Source organism: Acanthochromis polyacanthus, chromosome 10 (assembly GCF_021347895.1).
Source record: "Acanthochromis polyacanthus isolate Apoly-LR-REF ecotype Palm Island chromosome 10, KAUST_Apoly_ChrSc, whole genome shotgun sequence".
Lineage (NCBI taxonomy): Eukaryota > Metazoa > Chordata > Actinopteri > Pomacentridae > Acanthochromis > Acanthochromis polyacanthus.
This window is the reverse complement of record NC_067122.1, coordinates 33,359,141-33,384,942: the sequence shown is the minus strand read 5'-3', so window position 1 is coordinate 33,384,942 and position 25,802 is coordinate 33,359,141. Positions and strand designations below refer to the sequence as shown.

Sequence of the window (25,802 nt, the reverse complement as noted above, 5' to 3'; positions counted from 1 at the left end):
AATGTTTAATTAATGTTGAATCTATGTTTGCAAACATGTAATCTATGTAAGCAAACGTTGACTCAACATTTTATCAACCTTGCGCTTTCTGTATAATTTCGACGTTAGGTCTCAACATAGATTCAACATTGATTCACCCATAGTTTGCTATCTGGGAAGTCAGTAAGTGAGTAAGTTTGATTCATATAAAACCCTTTAAGAAGAAATTTCACAGCAAAATTAACCATAAAAACACTAAGAAGTAACTAAGACATTCATTGCAGACCACCAGATAAAAAACAGGAATCAAGATGAAAACTAAACAAAGCAAGTCTAAACAAATGGGCACTGAAATGCTTTGTTAAAAGAGTCCAGAGTATACAAAGATCTCAAGGTATAGAAACAATTACAATGCTCATTGCAGGAGAAAATAAAAGCATATATAACCATCAGCATCTCTGTGACACTCTGAAAGGCAAGACAACCATGTCTGCTACTTAACTAAATGCATGGTTCAAGATTTTTAAAAAATTGTATTATTTACTGATTAAGATACAACTTTAAAATGTTGTTCTGACTGCTTAATTGACCTGATAATGTTGATAGTTGCACCAAGTTAATGTTGTGCGTGACTTGAAGTCAAATATCATTGTTAATTCATGTAAAACTAAATTCAATTCCAGGTAACTTAATGGAATTGACTAATTATTCTTCACTTTGAGTTCAGGATTTCAAGTCCCCTCCCTTATCTTTACCTGCCTGGACATTGTCAGATGGTGTCTGATAACAAACAATACTTTTGACTGCAGATAAAAGAAAAAAAAGCTAATCCCTCAAAGTCAGTGTAGTTTTTTGGTTGAATATAATTTAACTGCAGATTTTCATAGCTTAACAGCACTGGTGCAAAGTGTTGCATTGTATATATATATATATTTTATAAATGCTGGTCAATTTAGGTGGACAAGGAGCAATGCCTTCCATTTGGAAATATTTTAGGATAAGTAATGATGGCACAAGTAAAGCATACCTCCAACTATGTAATTGCTTAGTTGTGAAGAGGAGTACTAAACAATTCCTCACACACATGCAATATTTGAAAAACGTGTGAAGAACCAACGCAGTGGTGAGCTAGCACCAACCAACTTTACAGAAACTGCTGAAGAAGCGAGAAAAAATGTCCAAATGCCACAGAGAGTAACAATAACAGAAGTTATTACACAATACAGTGTCCTCGATGAGCAGCAGTTCTGAGTTGGCCATTATATGGGATTTTTGTCAACTAAAAGATTCCCAGCCATTACTACTTCACAGGACTCGATTTGTCGAAGTTCCACCACTTCATGAAAAGACACATCAACATCTCAGCCTTAAGCTTCATCACAGATATTTGGACTGTCAGCCCAGTGTCTTTCATCATTGTGGCTGCATAGTGGATTGATGAAGATTTTATGAGAATTGTATTAAAGCAAAGCGGCTTTGTTGTTCACACTCTGGCCAAGCCACAGCAGGTGCTTTTGATGACATCCTTTAAGCATCAGGAATTCTGAATCATGAGAGATGTTGGATTCCTTCATCTGCTGTGTATGAGTCTTTCAGCTTAAAGACATTTTGCAGATGCGGTGGTGGTCCTTGGAAAGACCACAACTTCTTGAAAAGACAAATCATTACAGTTTCCCACTCTGGCCAAAGTGCCATGCACATACCTCTGAGTAATCCACACTGTAGTATGGAAAGTTAAAAGACAGTTAGCTCAGTGTCACGTGTTGTAAATGAAATCAGGAACAGGCTCACAGCTGATAATGCAGAGAAGCTTCATTTCATCACAAAGGACCTTTCTGAAAAAAGGCTTGGTCTTCACCCACAGCACTAAAATATGATAGCATATAATTTAATTTGCTCTGCTGTGGCTGCATGCTTTGTGTTACTGAAATTTGCTTTATGGGTATCAGGTTACATCTGAGTAAAACGTGGTGCCAGTCCAAAGTTTGGGAAAATACACAGATGAATGTTAGCATGTCAGTAAGAGCGCCATGCTGAGGGAAAATAAGAACATGGATTGAAAATACTTTGTGTCTAGATAGAGATCAGGTTGAAATACAGTCTACGTATGTGAGCTGCTATCATACATGATGTCTGAGTGCCACTTCTCTGCAGTTTTAACTTTCTTAGGATTCTAAAGTTAAAGTGTTTGATGTTTGGAAGGACTGTCACTCTGGTTCCTGTTGTCTGATGTCCATCTGTGTTCATGTTGCATCCTCTCTATCCCTCAACACATCCCTCCATCTGTCCACTCTGCCTCCACTTGCCTCTATCAGTCTTCTTATGCCTGTCTCTCCATCGCTGTGGGGAGCCTTGTGTTGGCTTCACACCGTCTGCCTCTCGCCAGCTGACTGACTGACTGAAGCTCCCACTGCTTGAGTGATGCCACCATGACAGCACCATTCTGGACACTAAGTGTGTCGCTGTGTGTGTAAGCAAGTATCAAGTTTTGTTGTTTTGTTTTTTTGCTAAGTTAGCGCATATGTGGCTAGAGCAGCAGATGATCTTTGACAGTGGCTACTGTTTGCATGGAAAAGCTGCCTCTCTGTTGGTTTTATTAAAAATTAAAGCGCCCGTAAGCGTGGTACTTTGAGGTGTCACATGCAGTCTGTGAAATGGTACTAGGAGCAGGGCTAAATGAGCTGAGGTGACAGGCAAAATCTGGGAAAGTAGACAAGCTTTAACAGCTTCCAGATACTGCTGTCAGTCTGTGGCACTATATTCCAGCTCCAAATGCCATCAGTGAGATGAAGCATGTTCCTCTTCTTTCTAAAAACTTTCCCTTGAGTATGAGTGCACCTCTGCACAGATTCACAAAATGTTAACATGCTGCCCTTTGCTGTCTGTTCAAACTTTCTGGCTCTAAAGTAGAATACACATCGAAGCTTGTTTTTTCACTTGTTTGTTTTTGGTAAAAATGAGTGTCTAAGAAATGAAAATGACATGGAAGTAATTCAAGATTGAAAGACAGCAGTGTCCTCAGCTGGCAGGCTCTCTCTCACTCTCTCTCTCTCTCTCACACACACACACACACACACACACACACACACACACACACACACACACACACACACACACACACTGCTAGCCCTTATTAGCCCACTGTCTGACACCCAGGCTGGTCACTAACTGACATGCACACACTTTGCATATACACAATGACATATACAGCAGGCACATCAACACACATGCATGGCAACAAGCAATTACATGCCAAAATGCAAACTCACACACACACACACACACACACACACACACACACACACACATGCACACACACAAACACAGACATACACACCGACACACAGTGCGGACAATGGCAGACTTTGTCAGAGAAAGGCCAAGAGGCATGGGAAGAGAGCAATTTGCCAAAGTAAATTTTCTACTGCACAAACGCAAAGGGACACACACACACACACGCACACACACGCACACTGTCTGATTGAAATATACCAATTGTCAATAAACAACCTGAAGTCAGAGGTGTTAAAACTCATCTTGATTTTCTTAAATAAACTCTCCAGTCAGATTTAGATTTTTTTTTTAATGGCATTTTCTTCAAACAGTGGTGATGCTTGGTGCTGGTTTAACCCATGAATACAGAGTATAGCTGGAGAACAAAGAGTTGAATTCTTGGTTTCTCCCTCACCTCCACACAGCTGGCTAGTCACAACATGCAGTGGGCGTGAATGTCGGGTCGTCACTTTCAGAAAGTTACACGTGAACACACCCTGTCCAATATAGAAAAGGAAGTACTATGTGTGTTTGTGTGCAAGTTTGCACTTGTGTGAAAGAGACCTCCTCGCTACTGAGAGTTGTGTGTGTGTAGGACACAGATTTTTGTGTCCTCGTTTCCAGTGTGTGTCTCGTGACACAATGAAAGTCCATTAATAGACAAATGTCGTCTTCTCTATCATCTAAATTTACCGCGGGTGTGACACCACAAGAGTGAGTCCACTTGTGTGCTAATTGATAGTACGTGTTTTAAAGTAGGAGGTGAAACAGTGCTTGGTTGCAGTTTAGATGGTGTACTTTGGTTTAAAACACTTTATGATTACAAGCTGTTTGTCTTGCTCTAATTATCTTGTGGCTATGATTGCTTTAGGGTACGCTCTTAAGACACTAGGCTTTTCTTTTCTATATGCCAGCTACAAAGCGTGGGAAACTGGGAAATGTGTGACATGGTCATTATTGCTAACCACCAAAAGACTGCAATTACTAGTCACTACACTGTATTTTTAACTCAAACAGTGACTTGAGAAGAAAATGTTATGAGCATGTAAATCATGACAAGATGACTGCTGATGTTTCATTGTGTATAAGTGAGAGTGGCAAAGGGACGCGCATGGTCAGTAATAATCATATTTGCATAGTTATCGTTCATGGCTGTGAATACCATTCTGTCTTAGTGCTCAGCGTGAGCAATTGCACATGAAGAAAGCTTTGATTCCTCTACCCTCCCCTGTCGCCTACAGGCTCGCTCTGGCTATCTGAGCAGACAGTGATGCATGTCTGAGTGCACCACTGACCTGATGGAACCTGATTTTAAAAAATCTCTCCTTGGAGCCAATTCAGGTTTCCCCTTCAGTGACCTGGTCTGTGCAGCTCTGACAGCCTGCAGACAGCGTGAATCATGCACTTATGCCACTGTGTGCGTGTCAGTGTGTTTTATTCACTGCATGTCATGGATGTGAACATGTGGGCATTCAGAGGAGTCTTCATTGTGTAGGGTGCAGCTGTGTCTATGGTGTAGCGTCGTAGTCATCCACTAGGGGGAGCACTCGGTCTGCTCTCCTTCACTCAATGAACACAGACCAACACAGCTCACACTAAAAGCACAGATTTCCTGTTAAGGACAATGTCAAGCATCAGGTCAAAGAGGTGAGGCCAAAGAAGGAGATGATTTATGAAGGACAGAGATGGTAAAATTGGAATCTAGGAGAAAAACTCCATTCTTGCAGACTGTTGATATAGTTATTTATGGCAATTTAGTCTACTGGCTATCATTCAGATGTATGAATGACCACTTCAACATAGACAAAATATCCAGAGCGCCACAAAATTTAGAAGTCATTAATTGATGAATGCGAACTTTGAGAGACACACACTGCCATCCAGGTAATGAAGACAACTTTAAAACAACGACAGAAATCAAATAGAATTTCTTACACCATCAGAATAACAGAAATAGACAAAAGGGAAATCAGGGCAACAAATATGATCATAAATATGAATTCTAATAGTTTATGACACAAAAAGCAACATTTATTGTATTCATAGTATTCTGAATCAGAATTGGAAAATGTATGATTGTAATTTGTTTTGGCAGTTCACATTCAAGACTGATACATTTTGTACGTTCAACTTTTCATGCTGTGATTCAGAACCTTAGAATTTGATTCTAAAACAATATTCAGTTTTCCGTTTTTATGCTTAGCATGACATTTGTGGGGCTGCTCAGTGTCGTAGTGGTTAGCATGTTCGCCTTGCAGCAAGAAGATCCCTGGTTCAAATCCTGGCCTGGGCCTGGGATCTTTCTGCATGGAGTTTGCATGTTCTCCCTGTGCATGTGTGGGTTTTCTCCGGGTACTCCGGCTTCCTCCCACAGTCCAAAAATATGCTGAGGTTAATTGGTTACTCTAAATTGTCCGTAGGTGTGAGTGTGATTGTTTGTCTGTATATGTAGCCCTGTGACAGACTGGTGACCTGTCCAGGGTGTCCCCTGCCTTCGCCCGAGTCAGCTGGGATAGACTCCAGCACCCCCCATGACCCTAATGAGGATAAAGCGGTGTATAGAGGATGGATGGATGACGTTTGCCTTATACAATTGTTATTGTTTAGGGCTTAAATTTTCCGAAGCCTGTGGTGTTAAAGTGTCAAAGCAGTCTGACTTACTTTGTGCATTTAACATAATAAAAGATCTTCACAAAGACCTTTTAGCTTGCCAATGAAAATGTCTCTGTTTAAACTGCTCATGAGGTTTGGTCAAGTGCTTCGGCATAAATGATTTCTTTCTTTCATCATCTGTCAGATTATTTGTCAAATTTGTTTGACAGGTCGTAAGACAATTATTAATATAATTTCATCATTACTCATATCTAAAAGTTTTAGCTGCCACCGAGAGGATTTTATCTGTTAATATCACTATTAACATTATCTTCATTATTTGTGATGACAAAGCTCTGTTATGAGCACAGTTTAAACCAGCACCAGAAACTGTCACAGACAAAAGAAATGAGTTGACTTCAAAAGAACTGATTAAGCCTTTTTGAAACCTTCTTCTTTTTTCTTTTTTTTTTTTGCAAATTGAGGAAAGAAAGTGTCAAATAATACAGAAATACGCCATGCCACAAGGCTTGTTTTAAAAAACACATGACTGTGTGTAGTGTCTCCTTACTTCTTACTTGTTGTTCTGTCATTGCAGACGGATCGCTCTGACTTACTGCATACAACCATCCCCCAGGTTTACATCGAAGTCTTGACTGCAAACTTCCACTGATTGGACTCTATGCACAGACCAGTCAGACTCCTGCTTGCATTTGCACCACTAGGGGTCGTATGTGGTCCGCAGATCTACCTCTTGGTCCTGCTGCTCTGTGGCTTGAGGAGAGATAAAAACGTTACTACTGTTGGGTGTAATTATAACTCACAGCCTGGAGAGCAGCACATGAATGGTGAATGATTCTCTGCATGCATTATCCCGGCGGGCCAGCATGTCTTTATAGGTTCACCCAGGCCAACAAGTCAACAAGTCCTACATGCTGTCTAATCACGTAGAGCTTCATTGGTAATGCGCTTTATAACGGACAGGTGGGGCGAAGGATCTAAATTTCGCAGTTAAGGGCTTATTAGTTCTCTTTCCCTCTTTTCGTTTGCGTTTGGTATTTTTAAACGGAGACGGTCCTATCTCAACGGGAGGTAGAGAGATGCAGAAAAGCAGTGAGGGAGACCAGAGCCGAGCTGACGTTGACGGACACCCCGTGTAACCAATGACGAGAGAGCTTTCAGCGTGATTTACAGCCGTGGGGGCAGAGAGAGGAGGTGCTACGCGGAGGAAAAAAGCAAATAGTTGAGTGAACAGCACCAGTAGAGAGTGGAGTAGAGGAGACCGCAGTGAGGGAGCAAGGTGCCAAGAATAGACAGCCAGAAACACAAAGAGGACAAGTCTAGCATTTATTTTCTTTTTTAGACACCATGGCTGAAGAGAAAACGTTTCTCATGTCTTCCGTAAATGGATTGTAATTTCTTTTTCCAACTCTTTCCCGCACTGCTTTCATCCCTCCTGTGCTGCGCTTCACTGGAATGTGCGCTGTAGCTTCTCCGGGACACATCTGAGGAGCAAGACAAGCAGCTGGAAGAAAAAAAGCCTCGCTATCATTAATATTCCGTTTAAAAAATCAAAATGTCTTTGTTTTGATGGGACACATTTGTCCAGACGCCTTAGGCATTTTTGGTGACTTTTGCGCATTTTGGAGATTTTTGCCTGTCAACTGAAATGGGTGATGGAAATTGACATTTTGTCCATTAACAGAGGATAATAAGGTTTATGATATTTTTACCCAAGTGCACTTGTGTTTCCGGCGATGATTGTGTTTCTGATCGTCCTCTGTATCACGGATGGAGTGCTCTCTCAGATACGCTACTCTGTCCCGGAGGAGGCGGACCATGGCACTTTGGTGGGGAATATCGCAGAGGACCTGGGGCTGGACCTCACCAAGTTGGCTTCCCGTCGCTTCCAAGTGGTACCGAACTCTCGGACGCCGTACCTGGAGGTGAACCTGGAGAACGGCGTCTTGTTCGTTAACGAGAAAATTGACCGGGAGCAGATCTGCAGGCAGAGCGCCAGTTGCCAGCTCAACATGGAAGTGTTCTTGGAGAACCCACTGGAACTGTTTCGGGTCGAAATCGAGGTAGTGGACATTAACGACAACCCACCCAGCTTCCCGGAAACAGACATCACGGTGGAGATCTCAGAGAGCGCCACACCGGGCACCCGTTTCCCTTTGGAGAGCGCGTTTGATCCGGACGTGGGCTCTAACGCTTTACGCACTTATGATATCACCACTAACAATTATTTTTATCTGGACGTGCAGACCCAAACGGACGGAAATAAATTCGCGGAGCTCGTGTTAGAGAAGCCACTGGACAGGGAGCAGCAGGCGGCGCACAGGTACGTTCTGACCGCGGTGGACGGCGGTCAGCCTCCTCGGACTGGCACCGCGCTGCTTGTTGTCAAAGTATTGGACTCCAATGATAACGTGCCCGTTTTTGACCAGCCCGTATACACCGTGAGCCTCTCGGAAAACGCACCGGTGGGCACCCTGGTCTTACAACTGAATGCCACCGACCTGGACGAGGGACTAAACGGGGAAATAGTTTATTCGTTCAGCAATCACATCTCCAACCGCATAAAGGACCTGTTCAGCATAGACCCGCGCACAGGACGCATCGAAGTGCGCGGAGAGGTGGATTTCGAGGAGAGCAGCCTGTATCAAATCTTCGTTCAGGCCAAGGATCTAGGGCCAAATGCTGTGCCTGCTCACTGTAAAGTGCTGGTCAAAGTAACCGACGTGAACGACAATGCACCGGAGATCACCTTCAGCACTGTCACAGAGTCAGTGAGTGAAAAAGCGGCTCCCGGTACCGTCATTGCGCTGTTAAGTGTGACGGACCGCGACGCAGAGGAGAACGGACAGATCCACGTGGAAATCCTCGGTGATGTCCCGTTTAAATTAAAATCCTCATTTAGGAATTATTTCACTATAGTGACCGACGGTCCGTTGAACCGGGAGCAGGCGGACTCCTACTCTGTGACTGTGGTCGCGCGGGATAAAGGCACGCCTTCACTTGCCACCAGTAAATCTATTCGTGTCCAGGTGTCAGATGAGAACGATAACGCGCCCACATTTACGCAGCCCATATATGATGTATATGTGACAGAGAACAACGTGCCAGGGGCTTACATACATGCTGTGACCGCTCTGGACTCGGACATTGGGCAGAATGCCCTCATCAGCTATTCCATCCTAGAGTGTGACATTCAGGGCATGTCAGTCAAAACATATGTGTCAATCAACGAAGAGACGGGATATTTGTATGCACTCAGGTCCTTTGATTATGAGCAGCTGAAGGATTTCACTTTCATGGTGCAGGCCAAAGATGCAGGTTCCCCAGAGCTTTTCTCCAATGCCACTGTCAAAGTCATTATTGTGGACCAGAACGATAATGCCCCCCTAGTGCTGGCTCCTCTGGGAAAAAATGGCACTGCCAAAGAGCCCCTGCCCCGCTCAGCTGAGCCTGGGTACCTGGTGACCCGCATTGTGGCCATGGATGCAGATGATGGGGAGAATGCTCGCTTGTCCTACAGCATCCAAAGAGGAAATGAAAATGGCATGTTCAGAATGGACTGGAGGACAGGTGAACTCAGAACAGCAAGGCGGGTGTCAGCCAAGAGAGACCCCCACCAGTTGTACGATCTGCTGGTTGAGGTCAGAGACCATGGCCAGCCACCACTGTCTTCCAGTGCCAGTGTGCTGGTGATGCTGGTGGACAGCGTGGCTGAAGGCCGCGGCAATGGGGAGAGAGGTGGCACTACCAAGGCCAAAGATGGCACCCTGGACCTCACCCTCATCCTTATTATCGCCCTGGGCTCCGTCTCCTTCATTTTCCTGCTGGTCATGATTGTTCTGGCTGTGCGTTGCCAAAAGGATAAAAAACTCAACATTTACACCTGCCTGACCAGCGACTGCTGCCTGGGCTGCAGCTCCTGCTGCTCAAGGCAGGGCAGGGCACGCAAGAAAAAGCTCAGCAAGTCAGATATCATGCTGGTGCAAAGCGCTGTTAATGTCAGTGGGGCTGGTACAGCTCAAGTCCCTGTGGAGGAGTCCGGGAGCTTCAGCTCCCACCACCAAAACCAGAACTATTGCTATCAGGTATGTCTGACTCCAGAGTCTGCCAAAACAGACCTCATGTTCCTAAAGCCGTGTAGTCCATCTAGGAGCACAGACACCGATCACAACCCGTGTGGGGCCATAGTGACAGGGTACACAGACCAGCAGCCTGACATCATATCAAACGGCAGCATTTTATCAAATGAGGTAAGAGTCCCTCTCATACCTACAGTTTAACCCCCTCCCATTTCACATTCAGCATGTCTACAACTTGGTTGATACACAGGACCTCCCCTTCAATACATGAAGCATGGCTGTTTAATTTTCTTCAGATACATTCAGTCCTGATACAAAATTTGCATCATACAGGAGAGTCCATAAATTTTTCCACAGTTTAGTGCGATGTCAGATCTACAAACGAGTGTTATCAGGTGCTAATACAGACAGTATAAAATAATGTCCCAATCCTAAATATTTCAGGAAAAGAATGAAATCAGACACAGTAATTTGGACCACTGGTTGGTGACATGTTGCCTTGACAGTTCTTAGAGAGGTTGACCCTGAAAAAGCAATGACTGAACGTTGTGCTGTGCTCCCGTGAATGTGAAATAAAAAGTAGAAACACAAGCTCATAAGGAAAACGTATGTTAGCTCAGAGGCTCTGGTTGCTGTGCAGCATCTGTGTCTCTCTGTCTGTCTGTTTGTGTGTGTGTGTGTGTGTGTGTGTGTGTGTGTGTGTGTGTGTGTGTGTGTGTGTGTGTGTGTGTGTGTGTGTGTGTGAGAGAGAGAGAGAGAGAGAGGACCAGGCCCCTGGGAAAGCATTTGCATCAAGTGTACTGGTCACAATGCTGCTGAGTCTCACTAGAACAAAGATACGTCTCTGGGTTGTGCCAGGCTGAATAGGAGGACTACTTAATCTTGCACTTTGGCAAGATATCTGTAAAGCCATGCTCCCCCTCGCACTGTGGGAAAACACACCTCTTCAAACATACTCTTTTTTACCAGATATGAGTGATATGTGTAATGGCTGAACACTCATTTCATAGCTAACATCAACATGACACTGTGTGGGTTGCATCATCTCTGGCTCGATGGTGGCGATGTTCTTTTTTCTGTTGCCATTTTCTCTATGCTAATCATGTTACATAAGGCGCTCAAGTGACACACACTGAAAACCGCCCCTTCTCTTTCAGACCAAGCACCAGCGAGCTGAACTCAGCTACTTGGTTGACAGGCCGAGGCGTGTCAACAGGTAAATATGGAAAGAGATTCTCACTCTAGCTTTTGTACTGCTCACTCTGTCACATCCACCTGTAATATCACTGTGATCTGTTGCCTGCTTCTAGTTCATTCACAGAGAACTCTCATCACTGTGAGGATGCTCTGGATGATGAGATGGTATCAGAAAATAAAAAGGGGTGTGAGGCTGCCATTAGATGAAATCAGATTGCTAAATGAGACTTTGACATAATGTTCTCTTTGGTTTCAGTTCGGCCTTCCAGGAGGCAGACCTGGTCAGCTCCAAAGACAGTGGCCATGGAGACAGCGAGCAGGGAGACAGCGACCATGACGCCACCAATCGAGGACACTCCTCTGGTGAGAACTGGCTTTGTCTACGACCTGCCTGTTTTTAAGATAAGATAAGCCTTTATTAGTGAGGAAACCTGCAATGTTACAACAGCACAGATAGTGCAAACATTTAGGAAATGTCCTTAAAATAGAACAGATCAAGATATACATAAGTACTAATTATAGAAAACACAGGATTGCACAGATTCTTTCATGAATGGAAACACTGACAGGAGTATTAGCATTGCACAAATTGTTAACTATACTTCACTGCTTTTTGCTTTTTATGTAAGTTGAGTTTTTAAACTGCATGCTGGCAGCATAAATGAATGGCTCTCTAGCATTTCTAGGACTGGAGGAGGAATTGCTGATGAGCATGTGGCTACTATGCGGTGTAGGTCCAGGAGCAGATTGCATGTCTCTTCAGTGCTGAAATCTGGACTCCTCTTCCTTAGTTACAGCACATTGTGGTGGCCTGGAAAAATGGAAGCTCATTTTAATTAGTGCTAGCGTACACGACTGGTGGTGCTTCACTCTGAGACAGTCCAAATTTTCTCTCATCACGCTGGCTTGTGATTTCCTGTTATCCTTTTATACCTGATAATAAAATCAGATCCTGTCCCTGTGGACTGATTTCAAGTTCTCACCCTTAATGGGGGCATGACTTTTAATATTTGTTACTGTCTTTTCTGGCACGTGATGCTTTAATGTCGGCGGGCAAAAAGCAAACGCTGTGCTGCTGTTTGTATGTATGTGGCTGTGTTAATGAGGAGCCTGCTCCCTGTGAGCTCAGTCACTTAGTGCTGTGGACCACTTGACGAAATGTGACAGGCTTTTTAATGAGGCTGCGCTCACACTGGAGTGCTGGGAAGTGGACCAAATAGGTTGTGGCCACAGCAAACAAAACAGACGATTCATTTGTTCATTAGATTGATTAATGCATTCATTCATGCATTTACTCTCCAACTGCACTTTCTCCTTACTTGTCTTTTTCCTCTCCTCCTTCCTGATTACATCCTTCCATACCAGTCCGTTTTTTTCTGTTTTAATCTTCTCTGCCTAAAGGAGCCCATCTATAGTCGTACAATAGAGACCCACTGAGTTATGAATACCGGTGTTTTATGTCTTCATTCAGTGCAGAGCTTTCTTTGGTTCCGGCCGTCTGTGGATGCAGCCCGTCATCATGTCTGCCTAGCCACAGCAGGGGCCCTTATAGAGCCAAATGGAAATTGCCTGCCACGTCCACAGTCACTCCAGTATGCCTGGATAGTTTACTCAGAGCTCCATAAACAGAATCACACAGAGACAAACACCTGCTTTCAGGTCTAATAAGCTGAGAGTTGATGTGCTGCAGGTTGGACTAAGCCTACTGCTTTATGTGTACGGACACACTGTTATGTTTGGTCACCCTCTTCCTTAAAAATAGGGAAGGTTATGAATTGAAATGTATATGCGAGTCTTTGTATTAATATCAAAGGATAACTTTTTGATTCCTTATTCTGAGGAATATAGACCGCTTTTTCCTTTTATCATTTATCAGGATGAGCCAAAGTGATTGAATGTTAATTTTGTGCAAACATGAGCATCCATTGATAAAATGTGTTTACATAAAACACTTTGATGCAAAACACAAATGAAGGGATTGGACAATAAGTAAAGAACCTGCTAACTACTTGGCTGAGCTATGAAAGTGACCTTTTGGCCACAGTTGAGACCGCAGTGTTCTGCAGCTTAATAACTTTATTCAGTTCTGACTGGTTTAAATGCAAATGTATTCAAGAATATGCACCATGTGAGAATAAGATCAACCAATATAATAATAATCACTGCAAATAAAGCAGTCTTAGTTCATACTCAGCTGTATTCACAGTTGCATGTGTTGTGTCTTTGCTCGCCGCTGTGGGACACTTTTATTCCTGACTGAGACAGAGACATCCAGCTGTTTTATGTGCTGTTCAGAGTGTGCTGGCCCTGACTGTTAATACAGTCTCACACACAAATGAATGCCATGTTGTACCTCCACTTTAAAACACTGACTTGGAGAACCTCACTGCTGACTTTGAGTACCCTTGGAATGGGAAGCAGGATACAGTTACTTTGTTACAGATATTTCCGCTGTTTAATGCCTTTAAACAGATTATTTCTGTGCATTAGGTCTTTGTTTGATTAGGATAAACACAGGCAAAGAACGCAGGCTTTACACTCTGAGTGCTAATTGAGTTTGTCAGCAGCAACAGTACGCTCAAAGTGCATCAGTGTTTAATAAATGCTAATGCTAAATAAACATTTGTCCATGTCATCCATCACAAGGGTATGTTAGCCTTCCTCTTAGCTTGGACAGGGCACTTCATGAATATATCACTTGTGTCTTTTTGTTACTGAGAGACTGTTTTGTCCTTGTAGTCAGATTTGTAGCAGCTTGTTGGTTTTATGTAAATTTAATGAACCATGAATTAAAGCATTAACATTACAGCAGATAAATACTCATTTAAGGTAATTTGTTTGAGCGCTTAACTGACTGCTTGAAAGAGGTCTCACAAAGGAGGATGGTGCTGTTTACCCTCAATGGCCTATTTTTATCTGTCTTTTTTCCTTTTACCAGAGTGGTTATTGTATTTTTTGTTGACACAGGGATTTGTGTTTTTTTCCCTGCGGCTGGCTGATTTGTCGTGCCAACATTTTCTGCAGCTTCAGGCACTGTGATCTGTTGTTCCCTGATCAAAAGCCACTCAATTTTTCCTCATCAAGGATGCCCTTAAAGAGTCACAAAGGTTTGAGGTAATCACCTGTAATGAACACAAGAACAAAAAGAAACAGTACTGCTACAAATCAGATTTTTTGTTTGTTCCGATGGAACGACATCTGTTTGAATCCAGTTCTGGAAAAAATATCATTGCCAGCCCGGTCAGTGTCAAGACTGTTTTCAAGGCGTCTTAGTCTGAGGTGTGGGAGAGAGATGGGAGGATCTGCAGTAAAGTTCAAAAGCAAGATTTGGATAAAAAAAAAAATGTTGCACAGTATATGTCATCAAAGCTGCAGGGTGTACGTATAAATAAAGGTATGGCAGTAATTTATGATGTGTTATTTCGATAAAATATTTATACACATGCATACACTAAGTGTACTATAAGCACTTTCATTTCTGTCACAACACCGACCCGAAAAATCACCACTGCTACTCCGGCTGCATCAGTTTTCATGTAAAATAGTTACAATGTGCCTCCTGAAAAAATGTAAAATCTTCTATTTTGTTCTTTTCTAAGGTCTACTATACTACTGTAGAAAACGATTTGAAAATGTGTTTATAGAGATGAAAAAAATTTATATTTTGAACTGAATGCAGCACGCAAAGAATAATGTGCCATAAAACAGGAACAGCTGATTCTGTCTGACCAACAACCAAAAAGTCCAAAGGCATTTAGTTTATAATGAGAGACAATGGCAGAAAATGTATCCAGATCTAACCAAGTAAAAGAGTCAACCACTACTTAGCTTCAAGTAAAACATCCTGCATTCAAAAGGCAGATTCTCACATGCAGTAATTGTGATTCCACAGACATGTTTTCACTTTCGAACACACTAATTTATGAACCAAGAATATTTGCCTATAAGATGAAAACTTATGTGTCAATGCGGTACATAAAGTACATGCACTGAATGCTTTCTACTCTGACATGCATGGATTTTCCCTCTTACAGATACCTTTTCACTCCTATATCTCACTGGTGTTTATTTTAGCTCACTTCTTCTTAATCCTAATGTTGTGTTTAACATACATGCATTTTTACTCCCAAATTAATGTCTGTTCAGTTTCACATGGAGAGATTCTCTGTGGCTATGAAGTGTCTGCTGTACTGGTCATTTGGTAATGCACTGCGTTGTGCTGTGATTCGCAGAGAAGTCATAAGAGGGTTCCGTGCAGTTGATGTGAAACAATATCGGGTTATGATGTCATATTTTTGAAGCTCGTTATGTTTTATCCAGTATGTAAAACCCTGCTATTACAGGTGCAATGAGTAACTACTAACAATACCTGTCAAATGACTGCAGTGGAGAACAAGTACAATATAAACTTATGAAGGAGTAAATATGTAAGCTAACATATGACTGAGATAATGAAGTAAAGTATTCCACCAATGTTATGAGAAAACTTGAAATAAAAGTAGTAATGAGTACGTCTTTAATCACATTCCGTCTGAGACACCCAGGTTTCATGTTAGTGTTAATTTGTGGAGCTCTCTGCAGTGCTTGGGCTGGTCATGATCTCTGATTTAAAGTAGTTCTGTATATTTTGTGAACACAGTGGAAGTACCACTCATTTGCCACTGGACCCTCAAGAACCACGAGTCCGGTCCTATGAGTCCCATCAGGGACCCCATTTCTAGTCGTGCTACATGTATTAAGTACATTTTATCAATATAGCCAATGTCACACACTTGGAAAAGATTGAGTCCAGGCGCTTATCCACTTTTAAATCCTACCCCCACCCTCCATCCCCACTCCCATCTCTCTCCTGCCATAATGAATTCCTACTTAGGCCTGCAGTTCACGTTATCACCGTGGTAACAGCTCGCTGATCGGTAATTCATTTTTGAGACCTCTGCATACCAATTACCAAATGAAGGTTATTATCGAGACTTTGCATTTGCCCTGCGCGAGCACCGTGCAGAATGCTAAGATGAGATGAGGTGTTAGAAGTAACGAGGGTCAATGCGCTTCAAGAGCAGATTACCCTCCTCTCACTCTTCCTCCTTGGCTTATGCTTATGTGTAACTTTGTGCAGAACATGTTGACAGCTCGTTTTCACGTTTTCAACCTGTTTAAGCAGCAGACAGATACGGTACTCTGCAGCCAGGCAAAGTTTCACAACGTACTGTTTGCTCTCAGAAAATTGTTAATCCAAGTGAAGAGATGAAAGTCTTTGATAGAACCTTTTACATACATTTTAAGCAAAGCCCACGCTCTGTGTTTTATCTGCTGTTCTAATGGAAACTGTATCGTGCAAGGAAAGCACCTTATTGTCAAGTAATATCTAGTTGTCTTGATCTGGCTTTGTGGCTAAAATTACCCTTCATCTCTCTCTGTCTCTGTGTTTCTTGCTCTCTCTCTCTCTCTCTCTCTCTCTCTCTCTCTCTCTCTCTCTCTCTCTCTCTCTCTCTCTCTCTATGAGTATTATCTGTCTGACAGAGTGTAAATGCCACAGTCCCTGCTCCTGTTTTGACAATTAACACAGTATCCATTCTGTAATGGAAGCAGAGTTCCGTCTCCTCTATCCCCGATTTCTTTTTTCATAGCTCACAATGCAGCATTGTTGGCATGTGCAGGTGCACTGATACCGTATGTAAGTACCCAGCGTGTCTTCTGGTTGCTCTCCCATCAAACTGTACAATAAGTTGTTTCCTCACATGTAAGAGGCCATATTAAAACGTAATGTGTTGGTGTATTTATGGCATGTTGGTTAATATTTAATAAGAAACTCTCTTGTTAGGAGACTGGGCACTTTTCCAAGCTGTTAGTGATGGCAAGCCAAATTAATCCGCTTTGTAACAAAGCAAATTCCCCCTTTGCTGACCGCTACAGACACACACAACAAAACACACACACTCTCTGCTTACTGGGACAGCAGTCTTAGCCTAATCAGTCTGTATTCAGAAGGATTAGCAGCAGATAGCTCTAGCTGGACAGTTCAGATTTTAACAGCGACTCAGACACTCGGACACACACACACACACACACACACACACACACACAACAAGAGGATTTAGGCTTCAAAAACCATGCATACACAGGATCTAGGCTGTACTGCAAAAAACATATGGGGCAATGAAAACACAGTTTGGCTTACGGCTTACACTCGGCCTAAATAGCTGTGTTGAGCAACTATCGTTCTGGCTAACTCTATATCCGTCTGGTCTCTGACAAAAAGTGATTTTCTCACAGAAAATTCCTGTCATTAAAAAGCCTCCACAATAATCACTCCACATGAAAGAGCATGTTCAAACTGGTTTCCAGTTGTACCTGCACCCGGCTTTTCAAAGAGGACAATAGGTTTTGAAAGGGGTGAGAGTGGAGGCCCAGGAAGGAGGCGGGCTGGTAATCTAATACTATTAAGTTTGTGATTTGGTTCATTTAATGCTTGGACTAAAGGGAGCAGGTTTGCTTGGAATAGCTGCGTGACTACACACATCCCTGAACTACTGCAAAAACACACATTTTCTTTGTTTTGTCATATTTCTGGGGATTTTTTTTACAGATGTTTGTTGGTTCATGTAAATGCCTACGGCTGACACGCAAGCATCCAGTTAGAGGGTTAACATCAGGCTGAAGATCGATGTGAGGTCACAGTGTGGGAGCCGGCTGTCTGTTCACACCCCTGTATGGGCAGTTATATTTTTTGTAGAATCTGAGTTCCGTTATAGTGTTTTCCTTTTTTTTCTTTTTTGTTAATTTGGTTGGAGGGACTTTATATTCTGCAATTAAAGGCTTACATTTCAACGTGAAAACAACGCTAGACAAGGAATATGGACCAAATTAAATGTGACAGAATTCAGACATCCTAAAAAAGTTTTCGATCTCAGTGACCTCAAGTTGTCAGATTTTACACCCATCCCATGGCTTGGGTTGAAAAAAAAGACTTTCTAATTGTGTTGTTTGAGTCCATTGGTACCGCAGCCTTAAACTGGAATCAATTCTAATTCAGAACCTCAAAAATGTTAAACAGAATTAATTAACAAACTGTGGAACTACACAAAATGAAAAGTCGTTAAGTCCTGCTTCTCTTTTTTGTGTAGCAGAGAGTTCAGTGTGTGAATGCTTTTGTAAAACTGAAACCTTAAACTCATTTGAAGAAACAGGTTTAGAAAGAGCTATCAACAAGATCTGTTTTGCCTTAAATGTCAAAAGTGGAGGTACTTATTTCCCAGAATATGTCCCTTGCTGCGGTTCAAAATAGAAGTAGATACTTCGCTCTAAAATGGAGTGGAGTACACATAAAATGTAAAATATATTTTGAATAACAGTGAAATCAGGAGAAAATGCTCTTCCTGAACACAGAGAAGTGCATGTTTACTGCAGTGCTGTAATAAACAAACTAAAAACACAGTGGTCTCATGGCTTATTAGTATCCCTCTTATTAGCAATGTCTTCATAAAGCTGTAAGGAACATTAATGTCAAAATTCACAACAAATCACACAAAGCAACGTTGTGTATGTGGTTAAAGGAAAAGAGTCACGCCTTAACACCAATGCTATGTGGGAAACAAAAGGAACATGATCTTTGCTAATTGGTCGATAACATTTAACAAGTAAATAATCAATAATTATAACTGTTATGTAAACATAGCAAAAAATATAATATAGCATGTAAAAAATACTCAAGTGACTGTACCCCAGATTTTTATTATGTCCATTGTTACTGTGAATTATGCTTTTACAAGGCAGAGCTAACAGTTCCATAAGTCGCTTTGTTCTGCACTGCTTCACTGAGTGTGTGTGTGTGTGTGTGTGTGTGTGTGTGTGTGTGTGTGTGTGTGTGTGTGTGTGTGTGTGTGTGTGTGTGTGTGTGTGTGTGTGTGTGTGTGTGTGTGTGTGTGTGTGTGTGCTGAGAAAGGTTTTTCTATCCATTGTGCGGGCAGCTTTGATCTTAACGGTGGTGAAACTGAAAGCCCTGACATGAGGAATCAAAGAGCAGGTTGCATAAATACATACTGGGAAATATGTCAGATCAAGTTATGCATGTTTGTGTGTGTGTTTGCTTTTGTGCATTCATTGTGTTTCCTCTCCTGTTTGTCCCAGAAAAGGTAAAGACTTAAATACCTCTCTCATGTCTTCCTCCTCCTCACACCTCTTGTCTTTCCTCCCCTCTTGTGCAGGCGCTGATCTGTTCTCTAACTGTACGGAGGAGTGTAAAGCCCTGGGCCACTCTGATCGCTGCTGGATGCCGAGCTTTATGCCGTCCGACGGGCGCCAGGGCCCAGACTACCGCAGCAACCTCCATGTACCCGGCATGGACTCAGTCCCAGACACAGAGGTATTTGAAAACCCAGAGCAAACGGCTGATAGGTCATTCTCCACCTTTGGCAAAGAGACGCCTCACAATCCCCAACACCTCCACCACTACCACAACCACCATCACCTCTACCACCACCACGGCTCCCTAGAGAGGAAAGAGTTGGAAGCATTTCTGCCTAGCTCCAGAGCAGCTTATAACCCAGCTTTTTTAAGTGAGTATTCTGTTTTGCTCTGGCCATAGCGCCCTAACCGCTCTCTGATGTAGAAATCAAATTGTGTGGAAAAAAAAAAGATTCCAAATTGAATTTTCTTCCTGCATCGGCTGGTGGAAGGAAGTATGAAATTCATTTCAGGTCTGACCTATGTTCTCTCTTGTCAGAGTGTTTAACTAACTCTTCCCTCTTTCTCAAGCATCTCCATTATCTTCGACTGTGATGATCTTATCTTCCCTCACCCAGCATTTCAGTTCATTTGCACATGCACACAAATACAAACCTCCAGCACGCCGGCCTGTGGGCCTTTTCAGATTATACATGCCAAAAGCAATTATGACCTATAAGCTCACTTTGATGTGGGTGGAGATATTAACATTAAGAAAGCTCTGTCTCATTATGGAAAAAGACTCCTCTAATATGAGAAACACTGGTCCTCTCACACAGCCTGGCAATGAGAAATGGCTGTTTTTAATCAGTGAAGAAGGAGAACGGCATTAAGTGAGCCTAACATTCTGTTTTGGTGACGTCACAGCGTCAGAGCAAAAAGCAATTCAGGACTGCTGAGGAGAAAATTATAAAAAGAAAGGAAAAGGCACACTTCCTAAGTAATTATTGTTTCTAAATTCTCATTCAAAGGCCACAAAGAGATACATCCTCAATCACTGCAATTTGGTGATAATGCTTAATTATAATTTTGTCAAGCAGCGCCTGAAGAGGCTCCCTCTCTCATCATCCAACACAGCTAGCTGAAATTATCAAACTGTCAGAGCCCTGCTGCTTCCCTAGCACCATCATTTAAAACCACAGCACGCTGTTTGGAACAGTAGGAAAATGCTTTCCCCTCTTTTTAAATCATGTTTTATTCATTTGCTTGGCTTTTTCTTTCTTTGCTTTTATCCTACATCAAAATGTTTGACTATGTCGAGCAAGCAACCAACTGCTCACATGAAATGTCTCAGTCTTTGTAAAAGGCTGCGTTAGAGCACAACATGTGCAGCAGCTTTGTCACAGAGGATGTTCACCAGGTCAAAGGTATCTTCATGTGCACTGATGGGTATTTCAGGCTGGTTATGACAGGGAAGAAAACACTGAATATAATGAGGAATTACAGAAATCACAAGACTAAGCAGCAGAAGATGAGCGCTCATTGGAAAAATGAGCAAAAAATGTAAACATAAAAATCAAAACATGAATAAAGTATAACATTTATGGAGCTCTAAGGTAATACTGCTGAATCACATGTCGACACATGATATCAGAGTTACTCCACATGTTAAATTAGTTGATTAATTTGTTAAATTCAGATGGAAATATTTAAAATGAACTGCATTTCAAACAGATTGTGCTAACATTCCAGTGTTATTGAAGTAAGAGGAAATATAAAATAATGAATCAGGAATAAAAAGCGTGAATCAAAAAAGTAAAAATCCAATCTTGTATTGATGGAAGTGTTTGTCGTTCAATGATAAGAAGATATCAACACCATCTAATGGAATATACAAAGCACAATGTAAAATTAATCATGATATAATTGTAGAAATGAACATGATATAAGTTTTTTTTACAGAAACACTCCGGTTTTGATCAATGAAGGTGTCAGTGTGGCAGTTCAAACTAAATAGAGGCCCTATAGGCCTTTAGCTGTTGTGAGCTGTGGCTCTCTCTGCTTGTTAGAGTCCGAGTGCCAAAGGTGCACAGACCCTATTGAAAACCCACAGGCTTATTATTTAAACTGGATTTGGAGCTTTTGCTGTCTAGTTGTTGTATCTGCACAATTAATATGCAGTTTTCAGTTAAATTAATTCATTTTTGTGGGTCTAAAAATAAATCACAAAATAAACGTCAGCCACTTAAATTGCACTCCTCAGTGAATTTTGGCTAAATATGTAGTTAGTGAACTGTAACTTAGAGGAACAGTGAAGCTCTGTACTCTGAATGTGTCCAGCCTCTGAGCTACTGCTATGACTGAAACTACTGCTCATGTAGGCACAGCTTCATAGGATTAGAAGGAAACAAAATGTCACAAATGATGATACTTGTAGGCGGCAGTTGTAAAAATATGAGACGAATTCAGATTCAGAAAACTTTATTTGTTCCCAGAAGGCAATTAAAAAGCCATATAGAGCAGGCACTGAAACAATGATGGAAGAAATTTAGTAGAAAATCAGAAATGAGTAAGTAACATTAAAAAAAAACAAATAGGGATATATATATATATATATATATATATATATATATATATATATAAGATGAGAAATAACACAAATTTAGTAACATACTAGTGCAGATACAGCATAATATTGATGAAAACCAATCGTATCGTAGCAACACCGTCAAAACAGAATAGAAAAGTAACTACATGTGAACTGTGCTGATGATATAATAAAACAGTAACTGTGCAGTTGTACCATATTTCACAATTACAGACTTTTTAAAAGCTAAGAAAATGAGCTGTGGCTTTTTCCATAGTAAAAACTTCTTCATATTGCTGTTTGAAATTCCAAAATCAGAAATGATTGGAGAAATGCCAACCTGCCAAACTTCTCCTGCAACCAAACATCAACCAAAAACAATCATTAAATAAGTTTCAAATTATTGTAATTTGCTCCTTTCCCCTGTGCGGTTTTCAGCCTTCAGTTTGGTCCACTTTGTGTTTATGTTCTGCTGCTGCAGTTCTAATAGTTCCTGTAGATGTGCTTATTATGTGCGTGCGATACGGCTCTCCAAGTGAAGAGCTCCCAATATCGGAGTGTTTCCCACGAACACTGCCACTCACTCCTCTTTCAAAGTACATCACTGTGGCTCTTATGCTAATGAGGGGGTGTGGGGGGGAGTGAGGATGGGTGGATAATGGCAGCGGGGGCTGGGTGGGGAATAAGAGAGGGGAGGGAGGCGGTAGTGGAGGAAGGGCTAGAACGATGATACCAAGAGGCTGAAGCTCTCTAATCTGATCAAGTCTGCAAGTTATACACAGAGACTCTTTGTCCTGGGAGGTGCAGGCCTGGAGGGGAGATGAAGAGGGGGCGGGGTGATAGCCAGAGGCAGAGATTAGTATCATCAAAATGAGACAACATGGAGGCTGGGGATACTGGAGGGACCATGAATGAGAGGTTACACTTTGGACACATTTTTAATCATTTCCAAAACATTCTACATCAGTTTTGATGTGTTTTACTCAATTTTCAGACTTTTTTTTGTTATATTGGATAAATTTTGAATAATTCTGAGAACATTTTGGAGTTTTAGTAAACCTGTTGAGCTCAGACTCCTGCTTTTGTTTTTGTCCTAAATAATTTGGCAATATTTACCAGTTCACACCACTCCTGCAGTGCTACCATTGCCACACCCCCACTTCCCCAACCCATAAACTGTCACACACAAATTATCCATGAGCCGTTTCACAGGAGTGAAAGAAGCGGCTCAGCTGAGGGATGTGAGACTTCCTAGCCCTCTTTTTTTTGCATGTGTGAATCCTCTAATTCTGTGTGAATGAGGCCATTTATGTGCTGTTTTTGTCTCTTTTTGTTTTCTGCCATACTGCTCAGACACATTTGAATTCCCCACCCACCTTTCCCCCCTTTCACTCACAGACGTACTCACACACACACAGCTAACCAGTCTTTGTGCTTTTCTATGCTTGCAGCGAGGAAAAGGGTTTGCTAGCTCCTTTCGTATGGACATACCGGAGACTGCGTGACTTTGCACAATCACTCCCAGACAACCAAGGCTGTAAAATAAAGAAAACCATCAAGGTTTCAACCCATTTTGTCCTCCCCTGCCCTCATCCCTCCTCACCCGACAAAAATAAAAAAATAATAAATCACACATAAATACACACAAAATGAAGAGCAGCCCCCTTAGGGAACTCAGCATTCTCTCTTTCTGGAACTGCTTGGAGCACTGCCCAGTTTTTGGAGACAACCTACTCTCGGGATTAGGAGCCAGTTGGACATGGAGGGGTAAGGTGGGGTGGGATGGATGCAGGCTGGCAGGTAAATGGAAAGCCTTACAGGGAAAACCCCATTGTCTCAGCAGGACTGAGAAGCTCATAGAGGAGGAAGAATGGGGATGGTGGAGAGATAAAACTGGACACTGACGTCTCTCTCCTTTTCCAGTCTGTGTGTGCCTGTTTACAGCACTGATGCATACATCTTTGAGGGAGATAAAACAAGATGAGGACTACAAATGAATGACGAAAGTCAAACTCAAATGAGCCACCCAGAGAAACCGCCACTGAGCCCTTTAGGCGTTTGTACTCACAAAGGTAGACGCCAAATTGTACAGGAGAATCTTTGTGCATTTCAAAATGCAATACCACTGTTTTAGATTTTTCTATTCTGTTCGTGTGGTCAGGTGTCTCTATTCCAATCTACTTCAATCTTTGTAAGAAAATATTGTGGGCAGGATATTTTTTGTTTGTTATATTTTATATCTATATTTTTCATTCTAAGTTGTTTTCATTTTTGTTTTGTTCTCTTATCTTTTGTTGTTGTTGCTTTCTGTTTGGTTTGTTCACCACATTGTGGGCTTGGACAGTGTTTGGCCTACACTTTTCTAATTCTGAGGCGTAAAGTAGTTTCTACCATGTGTGAGAAGTGTTTACTGTACTCTTTTAAAAAGTTTCAAGCTGAATATAAAACTCTATATATAAATCTATCTATATCTACTTGTTCTGAAGGCGTGCTATTTGTTTGCTGGGTTACACATTCTGATACAGAGGTTCCACTGTTGTTTTTCCCAGCGGGAGACGTAAAGAGAGACAGAACAGCCTTAGCAAATGTAAACTCAAGTTCTCATTGTTTGACATTATTTCATCTAATTTTTTTTTTCCACTTTTGGATATTGATACAGATCATGTCTATAAATAAAAAGGAGGTAATAATTTAGATTGAAGTCCATAATAATTCTGTGTTATTGTAACCAAAACTTTAAGGGGACATTTATAAAGAAATAGAACAAAAACGTGATCTAATGCGAAGAGTGTTGTACACAGTGGAGTTGGAATCCCGTATAAACACATTTCTTTCTCACACATTACAGACACAAACACACCAATATGCCGACAATAAAATGAAAAAAATGGTGAAAAGGATGGTCTCGCCTGCTTTTATTTGAATGCATTTATAAGCAGAAATAAAAGTCATGGTTTTTGTTCATTTATCGGCAAATATGTCAAACGGTAAGAATAGAGTATCAGCTAAGGCAGGTCCAGCACCGGCTCGTAGAAGCACCCGGTGTCTAAATCCAAATATAACTGCTCATTCAAATTAGTACAGATGAAGTGAAACACAGACAGCCTTGGGCCCAGCATGTATGTCTCTACTTTAGGATCTGCAGTGCATCTCCTGGCCAAAGATGAAGATGTGATATGCTGTGCACACAGAAGGCAATATACACAAAAATATAGGGAAGTGGTGGAAGGTAAGTACATTCTGTTACTGTACAATTATGAGGTCATTTATGCGTGTTTTCATTTCATGCTGGTTTGCATTTAGACTTATCTGACCGTTATAACCAGGACTTTCTGTGCAAAGTTTATATTTACATGTATATAAATTACAAAAGTGGTGTTGGTGGAGGAGCTATTCTGACATATTCAAGAAAAATGTTACAATAAGTAAGTACTATCAGAAAAAATATAAACGCATGATGACATGTAAGCCCAATTTAATACAGAGGCTTTTAAAGGTGAGCTAAATTATTATTTCACAATTTTCAGGTATTTATTATTTACCCAAAATCACACGTTTTCATTTTGTCTTCTAAAATTACTGTCCAGTGGTGCATAAGCTTTAACAGAGATTTAGGTGAATGTTTAGTTTCTAAAATTGTAATGAGAAGCTACCTCCTAGTGTTAAACAGATATTTTCCAAACACATAAATTGCACATGAGGTCGTATTTTTTCATTCATGTCTCTGAGCTGTCATGACATTCATGTCTCACAACAATCCAACAATGTTTACCCTTAATAGCTGTCAATAACAAGTGAGTCAGTGTAGCATTGCATACAGTTTGGTAGCTAAGAGGAAGATGATGCACATGGAAAATCAGTTTTGGAGCAGGATGACGCGGTGCCCTGCACTGTCTCCCACACCACAG

The 25,802-nt window shown here is 41.6% G+C and overlaps 1 protein-coding gene across 3 annotated transcripts; it reads left to right on the top strand.

Moving 5' to 3' along the window:
• Nucleotides 1-7,079: 7,079 nt before the first annotated feature.
• pcdh10b (protocadherin 10b) lies at nucleotides 7,080-24,791 on the top strand. 3 transcript variants are annotated; one of them, XM_051954051.1, is made up of 5 exons: nucleotides 7,080-10,115; nucleotides 11,102-11,160; nucleotides 11,398-11,504; nucleotides 19,349-19,699; nucleotides 23,346-24,791. In XM_051954051.1, the coding sequence occupies exons 1-5, from the start codon at nucleotides 7,602-7,604 to the stop codon at nucleotides 23,363-23,365; spliced, it is 3,051 nt and encodes a 1,016-aa protein (XP_051810011.1). In that variant the 5' UTR covers nucleotides 7,080-7,601; the 3' UTR covers nucleotides 23,366-24,791. The 3 variants fall into 3 exon arrangements, with proteins under 3 accessions (XP_051810011.1, XP_022066789.1, XP_022066788.1); XM_022211097.2 differs by having other exon boundaries at nucleotides 7,081-9,950; nucleotides 19,349-19,506; XM_022211096.2 differs by having other exon boundaries at nucleotides 7,082-10,115; nucleotides 19,349-19,506.
• The last annotated feature ends 1,011 nt before the right edge of the window (nucleotides 24,792-25,802 follow it).